The sequence below is a fragment of the Rhinoderma darwinii genome, chromosome 12, assembly GCF_050947455.1.
Source record: "Rhinoderma darwinii isolate aRhiDar2 chromosome 12, aRhiDar2.hap1, whole genome shotgun sequence".
In the NCBI taxonomy this organism is placed as follows: domain Eukaryota; kingdom Metazoa; phylum Chordata; class Amphibia; order Anura; family Rhinodermatidae; genus Rhinoderma; species Rhinoderma darwinii.
The window spans coordinates 78,135,742-78,154,128 of NC_134698.1; the positions used below are offsets into that span (position 1 = coordinate 78,135,742).

Consider the following 18,387-nt stretch of genomic DNA (forward strand, 5'->3'; position numbering starts at 1 on the left):
ACCAAATGGCGATGTGATTTTTACATTAAAGCAGAAACATCTGCTTAACCCTCTTGTATTATCATTCGCAGGAAATTCTGATGTCACCAACATACACAAAAGACGCCGTCTACAAGCACGCGTTCAGCCTCTTTGGCGTAAGGTTGGTGAACGTTTCTTCTATTAGTCTATGTCCCATGGACAGCGCCCTCTTGTGGCGCAGCTGATTTTTGCAGCTGGAATTCTCTACCATGTCATTCTTCATTCTACGCTTTTCTTCCCAGGTTTTTAGGGACTGGTTTGCTGACGGATCGTGATTATGATCATTGGCACAAACAGCGGAGAATCATGGACCCCGCCTTTAGCAGAACGTAAGTTAAAGGGAAATTCGTATAGATCCCTCAGGAAGACGGGCAGTCCCATGTAAACAAGAGACCAGAAATACTCAACTATGTTTCTAATTGGTTATATCCGGTCAGTCTTCCTCTTGTGGTCTTGCAAATTTCCAGACTAACAGGCAGTGTGCTGTAACCATGCCGGACTATCAAATGCTTATATGAAAGAAATCGATAGTCATAGAAAGAAACATGGAGCGTTGCACTGAACAATCTGATCCCAAAATAAGAAAAAATCCCTAATAAATATAAGTCCTTGAGTTGTCCTCTTCTGTCAAGGGGTTAAAAATTGTCCCTGGAAAAGCTGGGTGACAACCAATATAAAGTAGCACCCATTACAGCTCACACAGGGGTTGTCACCCAGCTTTTCCCAGGCTCCTTAAAGGAGTTGTGTCATGTTCTGTATGGGCCCTATACAACAAATGTATTTATAGGGTTACTGTATAACTAGGCGGATTTATCATTCAGGAGTATGGGAAAGCTGGGTGATAACACCCAAATATCCCTAAAAAGTAGCTAAGCAGCCGCCGGATTGAATTTTAATCTACTTCCGTTATCCGTCTGTCCTTCCTACAGATACTTAATGGGGTTAATGGGAACCTTTAATGAGAAAGCTGAGGAGCTGATGGAGAGACTGTCAGACAAGGCGGACGGCACATGTGAGTTCTCCGTCCACGAAATGATGAGCAAAGTGACGCTGGACGTAATCGCTAAGGTAGATCCTGACAGATGCATCACATGCCCCGTACAGTTCTACACTTATAGGATATCGATGGATAGACCATAAATGTCTCATCAGTGGGGGTCTGACTATTGGGACCACCACCGATTCTGAGAGCCGGGTCGGCCAGTCTCTCGATTCTGATGAGGAGGTGGCCACATTATAGTGAATGGGAGATTGGTCCTGGTACTGGTCCTAAAAGGACCCTAATGGCTGAAAGGCTCCAAAGATCTTATGGGACAGGGAACAGTAGGAGTAATGGGATGTGATGGTTGGGGGGACCCTGGTACAGGCGCGGGTTCCTGGTCCTGGATAACCAAATGTCATGAATTGCAGGTGGCATTTGGAATGGAACTGAAGTCTCTGCAGGACGATCAGACTCCATTCCCGCGAGCTATCTCATTGGTCATGCAGGGTGTGGCTGAAACTCGAAACCCCCTGGCAATGGTTGGTATGATCCATCCGCGCTATAATATGTTCCCAAAATCCAAGCACAACATTAACTATTGATAACTCATGTCTGCTAACCCATGTATCTAAGCCTATCATGTGTGATATTGTCTGCTAACCCATGTATCTAAGCCTATCATGTGTGATAGTGTCTGCTAACTCCTGTATCTAAGCCTATCATGTGTGATACTGTCTGCTAACCCATGTATCTAAGCCTATCATGTGTGATACTGTCTGCTATCTCATGTATCTAAGCCTATCATGTGTGATACTGTCTGCTGAGTTGCTGTATCTAATCCTATCATGTGTGAAACTGTCTGCTGAGTTGGTGTATCTAATCCTATCGTGTGACAGTCTGCTGAGCTGCTGTATTTAAGCTTCTCATGTGTGATACGATCTTCTGTATCTAAGCCTCTTGTGTAATACTGCCTGCTGAGATGGTGTATCTAATCCTATCATGTGTGATACTGTCTGCTGAGCCACTGTATCTAATTATATCATGTGTGATACCGTCTGCTGAGCTGCTGTATCTAACTCTATCATGTGCGATACCATCTGCTGAGCCGTGTATCTAATCCTATCATGTGTGATACTGTCTGCTGAGCTGCTGTATCTAATCCTATCATGTGTGATACTGTCTGCTGAGCTGTGTATCTAATCCTATCATGTGTGATACTGTCTGCTGAGCTGTGTATCTAATCCTATCATGTGTGATACTGTCTGCTGAGCTGTGTATCTAATCCTATCATATGTGATACTGTCTGCTGAGCTTGTGTATCTAATCCTATCATATGTGATACTGTCTGCTGAGCTGTGTATCTAATCCTATCATGTGTGATACTGTCTGCTGAGCTGTGTATCTAATCCTATCATGTGTGATACTGTCTGCTGAGCTGTGTATCTAATCCTATCATGTGTGATACTGTCTGCTGAGCTGTGTATCTAATCCTATCATGTGTGATACTGTCTGCTGAGCTTGTGTATCTAATCCTATCATATGTGATACTGTCTGCTGAGCTGCTGTATCTAATCCTATCATGTGTGATACTGTCTGCTGAGCTGTGTATCTAATCCTATCATGTGTGATACTGTCTGCTGAGCCGCTGTATCTAATCCGATCATGTGTGATACTGTCTGCTGAGCCGCTGTATCTAATCCGATCATGTGTGATACTGTCTGCTGAGCCGCTGTATCTAATCCGATCATGTGTGATACTGTCTGCTGTCTCCTGACACTATTTAAACAGTACACCCCGGGGAAACGAGCTTTTATCAAAGACGTGCAGGACAGTGTGAGATTGCTCCGCCAAACCGGTAGGGAATGTATAGAGAGGAGACAGAAGGCGATACAAGAAGGAGAAGACGTTCCAGCTGACATTTTATCACAGATACTTAAAGGAGCAGGTACGTTATAATACTATAAAAATTCACAGGGCACTGAGGATGTGTTGTATAGGGGCTATACATTGTTATGAAGCCTGTGTGACTCTGTGACTACATTATACCTCTGTAGCTTCTAAAAAATGGCTGCTGTATATTAGCTGTTTCCTGGACTAAACTACGATTAGTATAAAGTGTCTTCTGGATCTTTACAGCGCTGGAAGATACTTGTGACAAGGAAAGTTTGTTGGATAACTTTGTGACTTTCTTCATAGCAGGTGGGTATAAAGCAGAAGTCATTACTATGATCTCACCTCTAGGGCAGGACATGCTTTTTAATTTGGGATTGACTTTCAATAAATTATTATTTTAGGCCAAGAGACCACAGCAAACCAGTTATCTTTTGCAGTAATGGAACTGGCACGAAACCCTGGTATACTCGGAAGGTGAGTGCAAATATCTGCCTGAGTGTATGCATAAAAAGTTGGCACTTTGTAAATATATTACTTATCTTGTACTGATCCTGAGTATAAAACAGGCTGAAACAAAGTGACTACCAGTAGAATAGTGAGTGCAGCTCCGGAGTATAATACAGGATATAACTCAGGATCAGTACAGGATAAGTAATGTATGTACACAGTGACTCCACCAGCAGAATAGTGAGTGCAGCTCTGGAGTATAATACAGGATATAACTCAGGATCAGTACAGGATAAGTAATGTAATGTATGTACACAGTGACTCCACCAGCAGAATAGTGAGTGCAGCTCTGGAGTATAATACAGGATGTTACTCAGGATCAGTACAGGATAAGTAATGTAATGTATGTACACAGTGACTCCACCAGCAGAATAGTGAGTGCAGCTCTGGAGTATAATACAGGATGTTACTCAGGATCAGTACAGGATAAGTAATGTAATGTAATGTATGTACACAGTGACTCCACCAGCAGAATAGTGAGTGCAGCTCTGAAGTATAATACAGGATGTAACTCAGGATCAGTACAGGATAAGTAATGTATGTACACAATGACTCCACCAGCAGAATAGTGAGTGCAGCTCTGGAGGATAATACAGGATATAACTCAGGATCAGTACAGAATAAGTAATGTAATGTATGTGCACAGTGACTCCACCAGCAGAATAGTGAGTGCAGCTCTGGAGTATAATACAAGATGTAACTCCGGATCAGTACAGGATAAGTAATGTAATGTATGTACACAGTGACTCCTCCAGCAGAATAGTCAGTGCAGCTCTGGAGTATAATACAGGATGTAACTCAGGATCAGTACAGGATAAGTAATGAATGTATACAGCGACTCCACCAGCAGAATAGTGAGTGCAGCTCTGGAGTATAATACAGGATGTAGCTCAGGATCAGTACAGGATAAGTAATGTAATGTATGTACACAGTGACTCCACCAGCAGAATAGTGAGTGCAGCTCTGGAGTATAATACAGGATGTAACTCAGGATCAGTACAGGATAAGTAATGTAATGTATGTACACAGTGACTCCACCAGCAGAATAGTGAGTGCAGCTCTGGAGTATAATACAGGATGCAACTCAGGATCAGTACAGGATAAGTAATGTAATGTATGTACACAGTGACTCCACCAGCAGAATAGCGAGTGCAGCTCTGGAGTAGAATACAGGATGTAACTCCGGATCAGTACAGGATAAGTAATGTAATGTATGTACACAGTGACTCCACCAGCAGAATAGTGAGTGCGGCTCTGGAGTATAATACAGGATATAACTCAGGATCAGTACAGGATAAGTAATGTAATGTGTGTACACAGTGACTCCACCAGCAGAATAGTGAGTGCTGCTCTGCAGTATAATACAGGATGTAACTCAGGATCAGTACAGGATAAGTAATGTAATGTATGTACACAGTGACTTCACCAGCAGAATAGGGAGTGCAGCTCTGGAGTATAATACAGGATGTAACTCAGGATCAGTAATGTATGTACAGTGACTCAGTTGTTTCTGTAGATGAATTCTATATATACCCTTTAATAGCCCAGGCATGGTCATATTGGGGTGCCATCTTGATCTTACAGCTGTTATACTTACAATTACTTTATATACTTATTATAATAGGGTCCAGGCTGAAATAGACGAGGCAATAGGTTCAAAAAGAGATATTGAATATGAAGATCTGAACAAGTTTCAGTATTTATCCCAGGTAAGTCTGAAAAGTGATTATGTAAGAGAGGAATAGAAAACAAAATCTAAAAAGCTAGAGATCAAAAGATAACCTACTGTGTAGTTATAGGCAATCTATTGTCCCCTGTTATCAGCCATGTCAGCATGTGTGAGTAATATCAGCAGCTGGTTTAGATTTAGTGGCCCTTTAACGTAATTCTATTTTTCACAAAATTTTCCACTTTTAATCAATGTATAAACTTGACTCACTTTGGAAATACTTTGCTCCCTGTATTGTTGTCTCCATTCACATCCAGAGCTGCTTTCAAAATTCTTCTGGTTTCCATTGGGAGCAGTTGGTGCTTTTTCAGGCATGTGACATAACAGTTTAGCTCTGTGTAATAGGAGCTCCAATAATCTGTAACACAAAAAAAAAACAGCAGTCTGAACGCAGCTTTAGACATGAACGGAGAAGAAAATGTAACACAAAATCAGTTGAAAAGAATTCAAGCAAAGTACTCCGTATACGTGACACTTACTTACACTTATATAGAGTATTTACAAAGTTACACAACATTCTACGAAGACATCTCCAGATCAGTAAATACCCGCAGTCCTATGTAAATCCACAAGGAACATTCAGCTCTGCTACATCTGACTTCTGCACATGCAGTGGTTTATCATCGCCTTGTGGAATTGACAGTAGATTTATCATCTCAAGCTGCAGGGTTGTCGTATTATAACTAATATATCCATTTTATTATTATTTTTGGTCAAAGATTCTGAAAGAAACTCTCCGGTTATATCCCACTGCGCCCGGGACATCGCGTCTTCTGGATAAAGAAGTGGTGATTGAAGGATTCAACATCCGGCCTAACGTGGCCTTAGTGGTAAGTCGCCGTACACAGCGGTAAAATATTACAACAATTCTCCTGACTGGTCTGGGGAAGTCGATGGCTACGACACTGTCGGCGCCGCTTATCTCGGGTGAAGCATTAGGTTACAGTAGGCCCCTTACTCACCATTGCCTGGGTGCGACTGCTACCTCTACATTCTCTATGGCTACGACTCTGGTGAAATATTCAAACCGACTCTCCCGCTATTAACTTCTGGTGTCATCCACTCCACAGTTTAACTCATATGTCTTTGGAAGAATGGAGCAGAATTACAAGGATCCTCTGACCTTTGAGCCAGATCGTTTTAGTCCTGAATCCCCGAAGTAAGTGACAACATTACAGATAAAAATCAGCCGTCCCATCACTATCATCTATTGCAGTAGTCTCCGACTACAACTCCCAGCATGTAAACCGACACTATTGGGTATTGATATGTTGCGTTTTATTGCTCTCAGGCCGTACTTCACTTACTTTCCATTTTCCTTGGGGCCTCGGTCGTGTATAGGACAAGTGTTTTCTCAGGTAAGGGAATATCTACATTTTGTAGGATCTCTCCAGAGGCCATATTGCGCGGGAACCAAGTTGTCAGGCCTCAGACACGCCCAGTGTCATAGCCCTGCGAGGTCCAATATTTTGGTAGTCACCTCTTCCAGGAGGGAAAAGTCATCCTTCTTGGTCTTGGAGATATTTGGGGTAGTATTCGGGTGGCAGGGGGTTACTAAGAACACCAGAGAAAGTTACAGCTTCAATTTTCATTTGGGTTTTCCGTTTTTTTTTTAACAGATGGAAGCGAAAGTGGTGATGGCGAAACTTTTGCAAAGATTTGAGTTCCAGCTGATAGAAGGACAAAGCTTCGACATTGCGGACACCGGAAGTCTGCGACCAAAAGATGGAGTCATGTGTCAACTGAGGCCTCGGACTAACAGGAATTAAATAAATGACCGCAGTAAAATGTTTCCCTTCGAGGGGAAAAACCCTGTCGAAATTCCTACATTTTCCCCTATAGAGAAACATTGAGGTAGCAGTGACCGCACGTCGCCGTGTAGCCTGGGCATTAAAGGGGATTTCCAATTTTATGTAAATAAAACGTAATCATTGTCTAATAAAAAATTGTACAACTTTTATTTCTTACCATTTTCAAAATCTCTGCTTGCGGTCAGTGAATAGTTTACACCCAGAGTTTGAAAAGCACTACCAACCGAATACTTCTCACAGCTGATAGTTTGTTGCAATTGTATCCGGTCTAGATAATCCTCTGTGAGCTGAACACATCCACAGCAGGAATCTCTCTCCCTTCCTGATCGTTTGTAACAATGTATCAGTGAAGGAAGGGGAGACTTGTTACCTCTCCTTAGACTGGATACAATTCGTGCAAACCCTTGAGCTGTAGTATCTGGTCTGTAGTTGTTTTAGCCTCTGAATGTGAACAAGATGGTTTCCACTCACTGACAGCAAATGTATCAGTGCAGGTAAACCGTATCAGTCTGGAGTCCACTCTTTAGCTCACAGATGATTGTCTAGACTGGATACAACTGTAGCAAACTCGCCGCTGTAGAAGTATTAGGCCCCATTCACGTTTCAGAATACCGAAACAAACCGTTTTGTTTTTATCCGTTGCAGAAATCTACCGGGGGAAAAAGCCGTCTGATTTCCACACGCGGATTAGCCTCATAAATGGAGTTAATCCTTGTGCGAATCCACCGCACATTTACGGCAGAAATACGACATTTCTGCCGCGGATCTTGCAGTGAATACCTGTCAGATTTTCCATAGGTAAACCTGACAGGTGTGAACATAGCCTTAGGTCTGTGCAGGTTTTCAGCTTCTGGATGTAAACAAACGTTTTCTCATTCACTGACAGTAAGCAAAGATCTTAAATAGAAATTGAAATGCAAGGGCGGAGATTCTTCAAATGATTGGGGGGGGGGGGGGGGGGGGGGGTTAGGCGTGAGGGGGCAGGGCCAGCATAGATCCAACAGAATTAGAGAAAGCCAAAGGTGCGCCACACTTATTAGGCCACGTTCACACTGAGTTTTTTGCAGGCGGAATTTCTGCCTCAAAATTCTGTTTGGAGGTTTGAGGCAGATTTTTCTCTCCCTGCACGCCGATTTTCGCGGCGTTTTTCACCCGCGGCCATTGAGTAAAACGCCATGAAATACGCTTTCTCTGCCTCCCATTGAAGTCAATGGGAGGTCAGAGGCGGAAACGGCCGAAGATAGCCCGAAATCAGTGGGAGATATTTTCGGGCTGTTTTTGACGAGTTTTTAGGCGCGGTTTCCGCGTCAAAAAACTCTGTGTGAACTTAGCCTTATATAGGTGAGCAACACTTAATTAATTTGGTGTATATTACTCCAGCGATGTCTGGCGTCTGAAACATCAGTCTAAGTAAATCTGCCGCAAAGTTTATTACAAAGTTTTAGAACTTTTTAATTTACTTACAGTATAACCGGAAAACCCCTTTAATTTTATATATATATAGAAACAAAACCTGCACCAAAAATGCCCAATTATAATACTGAGGTATAAAGGTTCCAGCATCGGGAATCGGCAGCCGCCTTCCTCTCTTTCCAGCACTGAAGTGATGTTGGTGCCGCCTCCAGATCTGCCCCACAGCATTGGGATCGACATGTGTCACCCAATGGCTGTAGCCCGTGTTGCTAAGCAACGACCTGAATGTAATATTCTGCGGACACCCCGATGAATAGATACAATGTCTAGTATCTGATTTTCAGCGGAATTCCCCTTTAAACTGATTGTATCCAGTAACCAGAACTCTGATCAGATCAGTAGAACATTTTATTGCAATAATTTACAATATAACTTTATGGAATACGGTAAAAGGATCGTCCCCGACTATGGCTGACGCTTGGATCACGATGTAGACTGTGACAGGAACATTGTAAAAGTCGCTAAAAGTCGAAAGCCAACTTCCTTGGAGTCATGAACCGTTTGACCGCGTCCTCTGTGACCCGTTTCCTCCGCTCCTGGTGCGCTGCGATCATCGGCTGTAAAGTTTCTATCAAGATTTTCTTCAGCTCTCCCGTTAGCAAAGCTCCGCTGGTATAATCCTGAAAGAGACAATATTAAAACGCATTGCTAAGAAATAGAAAACGCTACCTGTGGATGTAGCAGAGCCGAGATTGTCAATGTAGTTGAGCTGAGTGGTAGAATTATTGCTACTTTAGACATCATGCCTACTTTATACCTGTTTAATTTTTTCGAGCTTCTCGTCGTCTTCAAGGAAGAAGGTCAGGTACATGTAACAGACATCGACTTCGCAATTGCCGCCATGTTTCCGGTGTTCTTCGATGGTATCTTTCCCCCCGGAGAACGCATGCTTGTTGACCTAAAAATAAAGGAAATGTAGGACGGTACAAGGGGTAAATGATATCACTGGGTGGCTGGATCGAACGTGACGGTAATGATCGCAGGAAGTCTCAATGACGGGTCCTCAATGCTCACAGAAAGTTGTGCTTACAGGGGCCCCGGGCAGAGAGGGGTCCTACTGATCAGTAGAAATCTATAGGGTCCATACTGTGCCCCCAATTACAAGCGGGCGAAAATATTGTGCCATGTTCCGAATGCTATATAACAGAGTAACGCTTATAGGGGAGAATACGGTGATGTACATCGGCACAGAGCGCCGACAGCGCTGTAATATACAGCCACAGGGGCTTTATTTGCTGCCATACATGCTGGTTGAGCATGAGGCATTAAAAGGGTTGCATAGAATTAGAAAAACATGACTGCTTTATTCCAGAAACAGCGCCACACCTGTCCACAGGTTGTGTCTGGTATTGCAGCTCAGCCTCATTGATGTTAATAGGGCTGAGTTGCAATACCACACATAAGCTGTGGACAGCGGTGGCGCTGTTGTTGGAAGAAAGCAGCCATGTTCTTCTAATCCTGGACAACCCCTTTAATTGAAACTTTATCATTCTCATACCTTAGTCTTGATCTGTTTGGGGGAGTCTGTGAGGAAGATGGAAGAATTGGGATCGCTGGCGCTCATTTTAGTTTGTGCCCCTTGCAATGCAGGAAAGAAGGTTGAATGTAATAAGGCTGGTTTAAGGAAGCTGATCCTGGGGGCGACATCCCTGGTCATTCTGAAGTATGGATCCTGGAACAGAAGACATTATTGTAACTTTACAGAACTCTGGGTAATTAATACATGGCAGTGCAATAGAGGGGTTATTATAATATACTTTATCTCAGAATCCCCCCCCCCGTTATCTGTGTGCAATAGTCTGTTCCACAACATACAGGGCTTCTCCTACTGCATTGCAGCGGAACAAACCACTGCACACAAATAATGAGGGGGTTCATTAATGGCTACCAGGGCACTATGCTAGGTTATTCTATACAAAGGGATACAGTAGAAAAAAACACGTATATCGCGCAGTAAACTTTTACCCACAATGGGGCCCTAACGTCGGAGGCACATACGTTGGGAGATCCCCCAACATATACTGAACCTATGATGGAAAGCGAAGATGTCATATAAACAGAGCTAAAAGAACAATCAATGAATAAAGTATGTCATAGAATATGGTTTACACATCTCTGTACAATAAAGGTCCCCATAAATATAACACTATTAAACGACACGACCAGAAATACCATCAGTGAATATTGTTATGTGAACCTCAGCGATCAGCTGTGATCTGTGGGGAACCTGGCTGTAAGTGTTCAATTTCCCTACAGCGCCACCACAGGGGAAATTGAGTATTACACAGTGTCCAATCATATCAATGGGTTGTCTGTGTAATGTCAAGTCCTCCAGAGATACTCTATGTAACCGCTCTCCACCCTGACCGAGAGATGAGGATCCTGAACAGAGGACCCCCGATATTAACCTAGAATGCCCTAATAGGGTCTAAACTTGACAACTCCTTTAAATCAGGTTTTTATTAACATATTTGGTGTTTTCATTTCCATGTGATCATCCATAGTAAAAAGAAAAAAAATCCTGACGTATTCAAGATCTTACATTGGCCACTAGTGCAGACACAATACGCTGACATTTCCTGTTTTCTGCAGTTCACTTGTCAGCTTTGCTGTGTAGACTGGGTCAGATTCAGCAGAATCATCTCTTTACCAATAAAGGACGGGGTCAGCAGAATCATCTTATTGTTAGAGGGTGGGGTCGAGTTTTCCCATCTTAGACATTTATGGCATATCCACAGGATATGCCATAAATATCTGATATGTGTGGGTGCCAGAGGTGGGACCTATGTCTATCTCCCCAACAGGGGTCCCCGACCCTGTCCCACCTGGTGAGGCGCACGCTGGCAGAGAACCAGTACAGAGGTGGCAGGGAATTACGGAAACAGCTGAGTTTGCTGTGCTCGGCGGTTTCCAAAACACAGGCGGGCTATTAATAGGAGCTATGGTAACAGCCCGTTTCCGGAATTCCTGGCCACCTCTGCACTGATTCACCGCCTGGATGCGGCGGCCAGCAGTATGACAGATGACAGCTCCCTTGTACTGCTGGGTGCCTAGATAACACAGGATAGTAACCCTATACACACATATATATGGTCTGTATGCAGAATGGTCTCCAGGGGCGAGGGGAGCTGCATACAGACCATATATATGTGTATTAGTATCAGGGTACATTGTCCGGTGTGAACCCATTAAGACTGTTGTACCTGGTCGATGGCACACGGGATGAGACACTGAATATCTTTTCTGCCATTGAATATTTCCGGGAAGGAGCTGCTGAAGGACGGCGCGGCCTGAATGGCGGGGAAACTGATTTTACCTGAAAGACAACAAAGCGAAGAAAAGCCAAAATAAAACGGACGAGCTGGACAATCCAGGTGGTGATATCACATCGGGGGTCGGCAGACTCACCAATGCAGTCGCTGTCTGTGAAGCCGAAGATCCCTTTAACTTGGTTGAACGTCACGTGTTTCTGGACTTGCACAACATTTCTGTAGAAACCCGAACTCATCCTGTTAAATCCATAAATATCAAATATGACAACATATGGAGGTTATTCATTCATCTATCCGAGCGCTTCAGCCGCTTCGTTCTAGCGATCGGCGGGGGTCTCAGCGCTCGGACCTCCACCGATCATGACTTCTGACATGTCAGAAGTTTTTTGAAAGTTTAGTTACTCTTTAAAGGGGTTATCCGGGCAGTAAAAAAAATATCTCCAAATCAAATACAAGTTCAAATTGATTAAACTTACTAATATATATATTTTCATTCTTGCGCCGTTTCCGTTCTTCCATACCCTCCGAGGTCGCCGGAAATCCTATAGTTCTGGTTGCAATAATGTCATCATCCCATGTGATCGCTAGCTCCAGCGGTGTCGGGCTGTCATCATCTCACGTGACCGTTAGGGAGCTGGCGCTCTGACGACCCTACAGAAGTAAGTCAGCCCCCTTCTTCACTTAGCTATCGGGTGGGCGGCGATCCACGGCAAGAGGAGGATCGATGTGCATGATGGGACTTGTAGTCTATCGCGCGCGCGCAGAAATTTTAAGTCCCGTTTCTTAAACGGAAGTCCGCCCGTGGCTAGTGTTACATCGGGGATCGGTAAGTAACACTAACATGTCATTTTCTGGCGGTAATGTAGTTGAATATTCACATAAAAGCCACTTGTTTGTGGGTTGTTGTGTTTTTTCTCTTACTGCCCGGATAACCCCTTTAAGTAAGATTGTAGGACAATTTTTAGGGTTAATATCCCTTTAAATGTTATACTTCCATGGGTTTCCGGAAGCAATCCCCGGATAAGAGGGGACGAGTCACTCACCCCAGGTATTCCAGGTCGGAGAAGATGAAGGTTTTGTTAATATCGAAGCCCAACGCTATGATGTCCTTGGCGTTCTCTATTGTGTACTGATAGGCTTTCTCTAAGGTCAAGTCTTTCCAGAGATACTTTTCATCGTCGGTCATCTGGACGACCAGCGGGACATTAAACTCTTCCTGTAACCACCTGCATATAGTAAAACGAGCTTTGTATTTTATGGTATCAAAATCCCCCCGTAACACAGGCTGGGCTTATAGGAAAGGGAAGGAAAAAGTATAGGATCCCCCCCTTAAAGGGACAGTAAACTCAAAAGCTGAAACCTTATAAAGGTTAATCAGCAATAGAAGTTGTCACCCCTCTGTATGGAGGAGTTCAGCACCGGAGGTAATGTGGGTGGGGGTGCAGGGAGTTTTCTTCGCTGCCTGTCACTCATGAAGAACACTACAGTCTGAATGGCTGATAACAGGGAACATTAGATTACCATCAAATGCGCAACAGATAGAGGTTAACTGTCCGTTGGTGCCTCTTTACATTGGTGTCCGGCTGTTACATATAGAAAGTAAGAATCGGTTGCTTACTTGGTGAAGATGAATGGAATGAGGTGGCCGACATGCATTGCTTCGGAGGACGGGCCTCTTCCTGTATAGAGGTAAAATGGCTTTTTGTTCTCCACTGCATCCAGAATTTGGTGCATGTCCCTAAAAAAAAATATCCAAAGGAAATAATTACTACCTGATCGGCAATTTAACGTACCGGGCGTGTAGACTTTTGCAATCGTATTATTATTGTTCCATTGCATCTAAAATAAATAAACTAAGAGAATTTGCAAATAGTCTTGATTAAGGCTATGTTCACACGGGGTATTTTGCCGAGTTTTTTGACGCGGAAACCGCGTCGCAAAACTCGGCAAAAACGGCCCGAGAACGCCTCCCATTGATTTCAATGGGAGGCGTCGGCGTCTTTTTCCCGCGAGCAGTAAAACTGCCTCGCGGGAAAAAGAAGCGACATGCCCTATCTTCGGGCGCTTCCGCCTCTGACCTCCCATTGACTTCAATGGGAGGCAGGAGAAAGCGTATTTCTCGCTGTTTTATGCCCGCGGCGCTCAATGGCCGCGGGCGAAAAACGGCGCGATAATCGCTGCGAAAATCGGCGTGCAGGGAGAGGAATATCTGCCTCAAAGTTCCAAACGGAATTTTAAGGCAGATATTCCTCCCCCAAAATACTCCGTGTGAACATAGCCTAAAAGATATTTCACCATTTGTGTTTACAGCTCCTATCCAAACTTATGTGTCTCCATGGATACAGACTACCAACCAACCCTGCGTGTAGTCAGGACCTGATGCCATGTGTTACTCTTCTCCCACTGCTTACTTACCTACAGATGAGGGGGCAGGGAACGAAAGTAACACAAGACTGTCAGATCAGACTACACAGGGTTTGTTTGTAGTCTGTAACCATGACGACACATAGGTCTGCAGACAAAAAATGTGATTTTCAATCGAGAATATTTGCAAAGTTTGTCCCTTTTTTTGTTTTAAATTATCATTTTAGATGCATTGGAGCAATAACTAAATGGTTGCAAATGTCTACATACCCTATAGAAGGAAATTCAATTTCTGGAGCCACGTCATATAATACATAAGTAGTGTAATATAATGCTGTGGTAGCACCTATAGCAACATGTAGGGCTGCCGGGGACCTCCTATATCCTCGTGTCTTCCCTGCTGAGCTGTTATACCAGACGCAGCCACTTATAGAGGCCTATATTCTGCTAACGGAGTACAGACTACAAGCCGCCATATAATCTGACGGATCCGCAAGGTCACCGCAGGTATAGGGTTATACAGTGTCTAGGAGGGTAGAAGAAGAGGACGGGACATACCTGTGTGAAAAGAAGATTCCTCTTCGTAAGAAGTGATGCGCCTTGTTCCCGGTGACCCGCTCTATCCGATCTATAAGATCCTTGTCAATCTTGCTGCTTCCAAACCGAACTGTGGGAAAGTTATGAGCAATAAAATGATTCTTCTCATCAGAATTAATTACAGGTTGTAAAGAAAAAGCATTCATTAAATAAAAACCCTCACTCTCCATATAGATCTATATATTGGGAAAATTCCTCTAATCCGGCATCCGATAATACAGAACGTAAAGGTCCTTAAAACTTTTCTATGACCATTTGATAATACAGAATATCCACCAGTCAGGTCCTATTGGTGCTGGATGAAAGGATTTTTACTCATTTTGTTTTGGGTTTCTAACACCCAGCTTTCCTAGACCCCTGAAGAGCAAATCTAGTTATGAGATCCATCTCCCATATTGCTGTATAACTAGGCAGAGTTGCTCTTCATGGCTCTGGGAAAGCTGGGTGACATAAGCCACATAAGAAACTATAATGGCAATGATATTGGTGGTCACCCAACTTTCCCAGGAACAGACAACTCAGAAACAGCTGAATAGACCGGCTGTCAGTACTTGATGGGAGTTGTAGTAACGCTACAGCCGGAGAGCCACAGATGGATATTCCGTGTCTCGTCACATTTCCGGTTCGTAGTGCGTCCGCCGTCGCTTACCTATAAGTTTATCATAGTCCACCCCCTTTGCGTTGCCGGTTTGAACGGTCCAGGGATCCACAAAGTCGTCCCCCTCGCTGGCAGCAGGCAGCCCGTTGTAGGTATTTGGGGGGTCACTTGAGGGTGGGGAGCCCGGCTTATAATCCTCTCCTGCTGCCGTCTTATAGTCGACTTTCAGGGTCAGCAGAAGCTTCACTGCGGCATCGATTTCATCCTTCAAAGTAAAGCCACAACCAGACATGTTATCTAACAAGCCCCTCCGGGTGTGAACAGCGTGCTATCTGAGGCATGGGAGGCTGGGGGAGGGGGCAGGCGTGGTAGTCGGCCTCAAGTGAAGAGGATCAATATTCAATGAAAGTGATAAAGGTCGTTCATTATAAACTTTGTGTAAATCTTATCTTCTGTTAATGAGGACCCACTGGCGGCCCCTGCAGGAGAAAAGTGGTATTGCATGGCACCTGATGAAATCAATGGCAACCAGTGACAATGTATCGCCTGTATTGACAGAGAGCTGCACTGTGCTCTCCGCTCTGGATAATGGTGGGGGTTTCGAGTAGTGGACCCCCCTCTATGAGGTACATTTCCCTTAAAAGGGCATATCATGTATTACAACCCCTGTATTCGCAACTCTGACATTTATGGCATATCTATAGGATATGTCTGAAGGATGTGGGTTCCACCTATGGCACCCTCACCTATCTCCAGAACAGGGGGTCCCTGATGCCTATGCCACCTGGTGGTGCGGCCATCACATTCTACCTTAGAATGGATGAAAATGTGGCCGCGCATGTCGGCTACCTCTCCAGTCATCCTCCGTCTAAATGCAGCGACGGACAGCCTTCTCACAAGGCGAGACAATGGTCGAGGGACCCCCATTCTGGAGATAGGTGAGCGTCCTATAGGTGGAATCCACATCCATCAGATATATCCTATGGAAAAATTAGGCTTGGACAGGTTTTCAACCTCTGGATATGCACTGACAGCAAGCAGGGATCTTGAAAATGGTGAGGAATTCCAATGCAAAGTATATAATAAATGTGCGGTTATTCACACAGTACATACACATGACATACATCACAGACCTATATACACAATACTTACTTTTGGGGCCTTTTCTGTTTTCAATGTGCGGACTTTTTCCCCCTGTTCTGACACCCGGTTATACAGCTCCAGGGGTGTGAGCGCCCCACCATTACCAGATCCGGGGTCGGACATGACGTGGTGAGATGTGAGGATAAAAAATCCACTCAAATGCCAAATAAATCAGCAACCCCCGGGATGTGCGAATCCTGGAGAAAGAAATCATCTCTTAGAATTACCCTCCAATGTGATATGAGCCATTATAATGGTCTGCGGTCACATTAATATAGGGTATATATGTATATACATAGAAAGCAAAACAGCGGTCCCCCCCCCCAAATATTACAACTGTACAGAATTTCTTGCACGCTGCACGGGCATGTGAATGACAGCTTAGTGACATAATTCTTATATGGCACCTGTGATATCACATAGAATTGCCCTGAGATCGATATAGTGGGCAAAATTGTAGAGAATATGACACATGACGCACCCTATACTATAATATTATATAGATTATGACTTGTAATACCACATATGACCCCACCGGACCCATATATGGGACTCCAGAGTGCAGGCAGGTCCCACACATGATCCTACATATGAGAATATAGAGGGCAGGCTGATCCTATATTATTATATGATAGGGAATATGACACAGGAGCCTATATTATTATATAGTATATGACCAGTGCAATATCACATCTACATACAAGATTATATAGGGCAAACTGACCTTATATTATTATAAGGACTATGACACATGATCCTATATATGAGATATAGAATGCAGGCTGATCTCATAGTATTACATGATATGGACTATGGTTTGTATTATGAAACATGACCCTATATATGAAATTATACAGGAAAGCTGGTCCTATAGTATTATATGATAGGACACATGATCTTATATATGAGATTATAGAGGGCAGGCTGATCCTATATTATTATATGATAGGGACTATGACACATGATCCTATATATTAAAGGGCAGCTGGTCCTATATTATTATATGATAGGGACTATGACACATGATCCTATATACTAAAGGGCAGCTGGTCCTATATTATTATATGATAGGGACTATGACACATGATCCTATATATTAAAGGGCAGCTGGTCCTATATTATTATACGATAGGGACTATGACTTATGATCCTATATATTAAAGGGCAGCTGATCCTATATTATTATATGATAGGGACTATGACACATGATCCTATATATTAAAGGGCAGCTGGTCCTATATTATTATAGGATAGGGACTATGACACATGATCCTATATATTAAAGGGCAGCTGGTCCTATGTTATTATAGGATAGGGACTATGACTTATGATCCTATATATTAAAGGGCAGCTGGTCCTATATTATTATATGATAGGGACTATGACACATGATCCTATATTATTATATGATAGGGACTATGACACATGATCCTATATTATTATATGATAGGGACTATGACACATGATCCTATATTATTATATGATAGGGACTATGACACATTATCCTATATTATATGATAGGGACTATGACACATGATCCTATATATTAAAGGGCAGCTGGTCCTATATTATTATTACACGAGCAGGACTACGACTTGTATTATGACACATGATCCCTTCAGAACCATATGGGAGATTGTGCTGACTTACAGTTCCGGATGGTAAAAGTAATAGCCCCCAGCTCTCCCCCGGTATAACACAGGGACACATGGAGGAGGGTGCACAGCCTGACACCCCACACAGCACGTTACTATATGATTATTACAGCACATGACACTACAGGAGCTGGCGAGGGCTTGTCCGCGGTATATAATACATCTGTCATAGACATTTATCACACAGGTGACTATAGAGTGACAGCCGCTATACCTCTCATCTGCCTCCACCTCGCCTGCCCCGTGTGATACAAGCAGCCGGTGCGGAATGCTGCACTCCCAGGTTCCGCCCACCGTGCAGCCCGCAATACAATCCCTACAGAAACATGACCGATCACTAAG

General features: G+C 43.6%; 2 protein-coding genes across 4 annotated transcripts in view; one reads left to right on the plus strand and one right to left on the minus strand.

The window, feature by feature from the left end:
- LOC142664840 (cholesterol 24-hydroxylase-like) overlaps positions 1-7,078 on the plus strand; it is an 18,184-nt gene extending 11,106 nt beyond the window's left edge. For both annotated transcript variants that reach the window (XM_075844221.1, XM_075844220.1), the window contains exons 4-15: positions 72-142; positions 264-350; positions 951-1,089; positions 1,432-1,542; positions 2,792-2,948; positions 3,140-3,202; positions 3,298-3,370; positions 5,028-5,112; positions 5,852-5,962; positions 6,203-6,291; positions 6,424-6,490; positions 6,752-7,078. In XM_075844221.1, the coding sequence (XP_075700336.1) occupies positions 72-142; positions 264-350; positions 951-1,089; positions 1,432-1,542; positions 2,792-2,948; positions 3,140-3,202; positions 3,298-3,370; positions 5,028-5,112; positions 5,852-5,962; positions 6,203-6,291; positions 6,424-6,490; positions 6,752-6,901 (1,203 nt within the window). In that variant the 3' untranslated portion in view covers positions 6,902-7,078. The remainder of the gene's footprint in view (positions 1-71; positions 143-263; positions 351-950; positions 1,090-1,431; positions 1,543-2,791; positions 2,949-3,139; positions 3,203-3,297; positions 3,371-5,027; positions 5,113-5,851; positions 5,963-6,202; positions 6,292-6,423; positions 6,491-6,751) is intronic.
- A 1,668-nt stretch (positions 7,079-8,746) lies between these two features.
- WARS1 (tryptophanyl-tRNA synthetase 1) lies at positions 8,747-18,345 on the minus strand. 2 transcript variants are annotated; one of them, XM_075844225.1, is made up of 11 exons: positions 18,260-18,345; positions 16,400-16,587; positions 15,299-15,512; positions 14,611-14,719; positions 13,307-13,426; positions 12,732-12,914; positions 11,825-11,925; positions 11,620-11,732; positions 9,915-10,088; positions 9,174-9,314; positions 8,747-9,036 (listed from the first exon to the last, which is right to left on the minus strand). In XM_075844225.1, the coding sequence occupies exons 2-11, from the start codon at positions 16,511-16,513 to the stop codon at positions 8,878-8,880; spliced, it is 1,428 nt and encodes a 475-aa protein (XP_075700340.1). In that variant the 5' UTR covers positions 16,514-16,587; positions 18,260-18,345; the 3' UTR covers positions 8,747-8,877. The 2 variants fall into 2 exon arrangements, with proteins under 2 accessions (XP_075700340.1, XP_075700341.1); XM_075844226.1 differs by lacking the exon at positions 18,260-18,345 and adding an exon at positions 18,041-18,202.
- Positions 18,346-18,387: the final 42 nt, after the last annotated feature.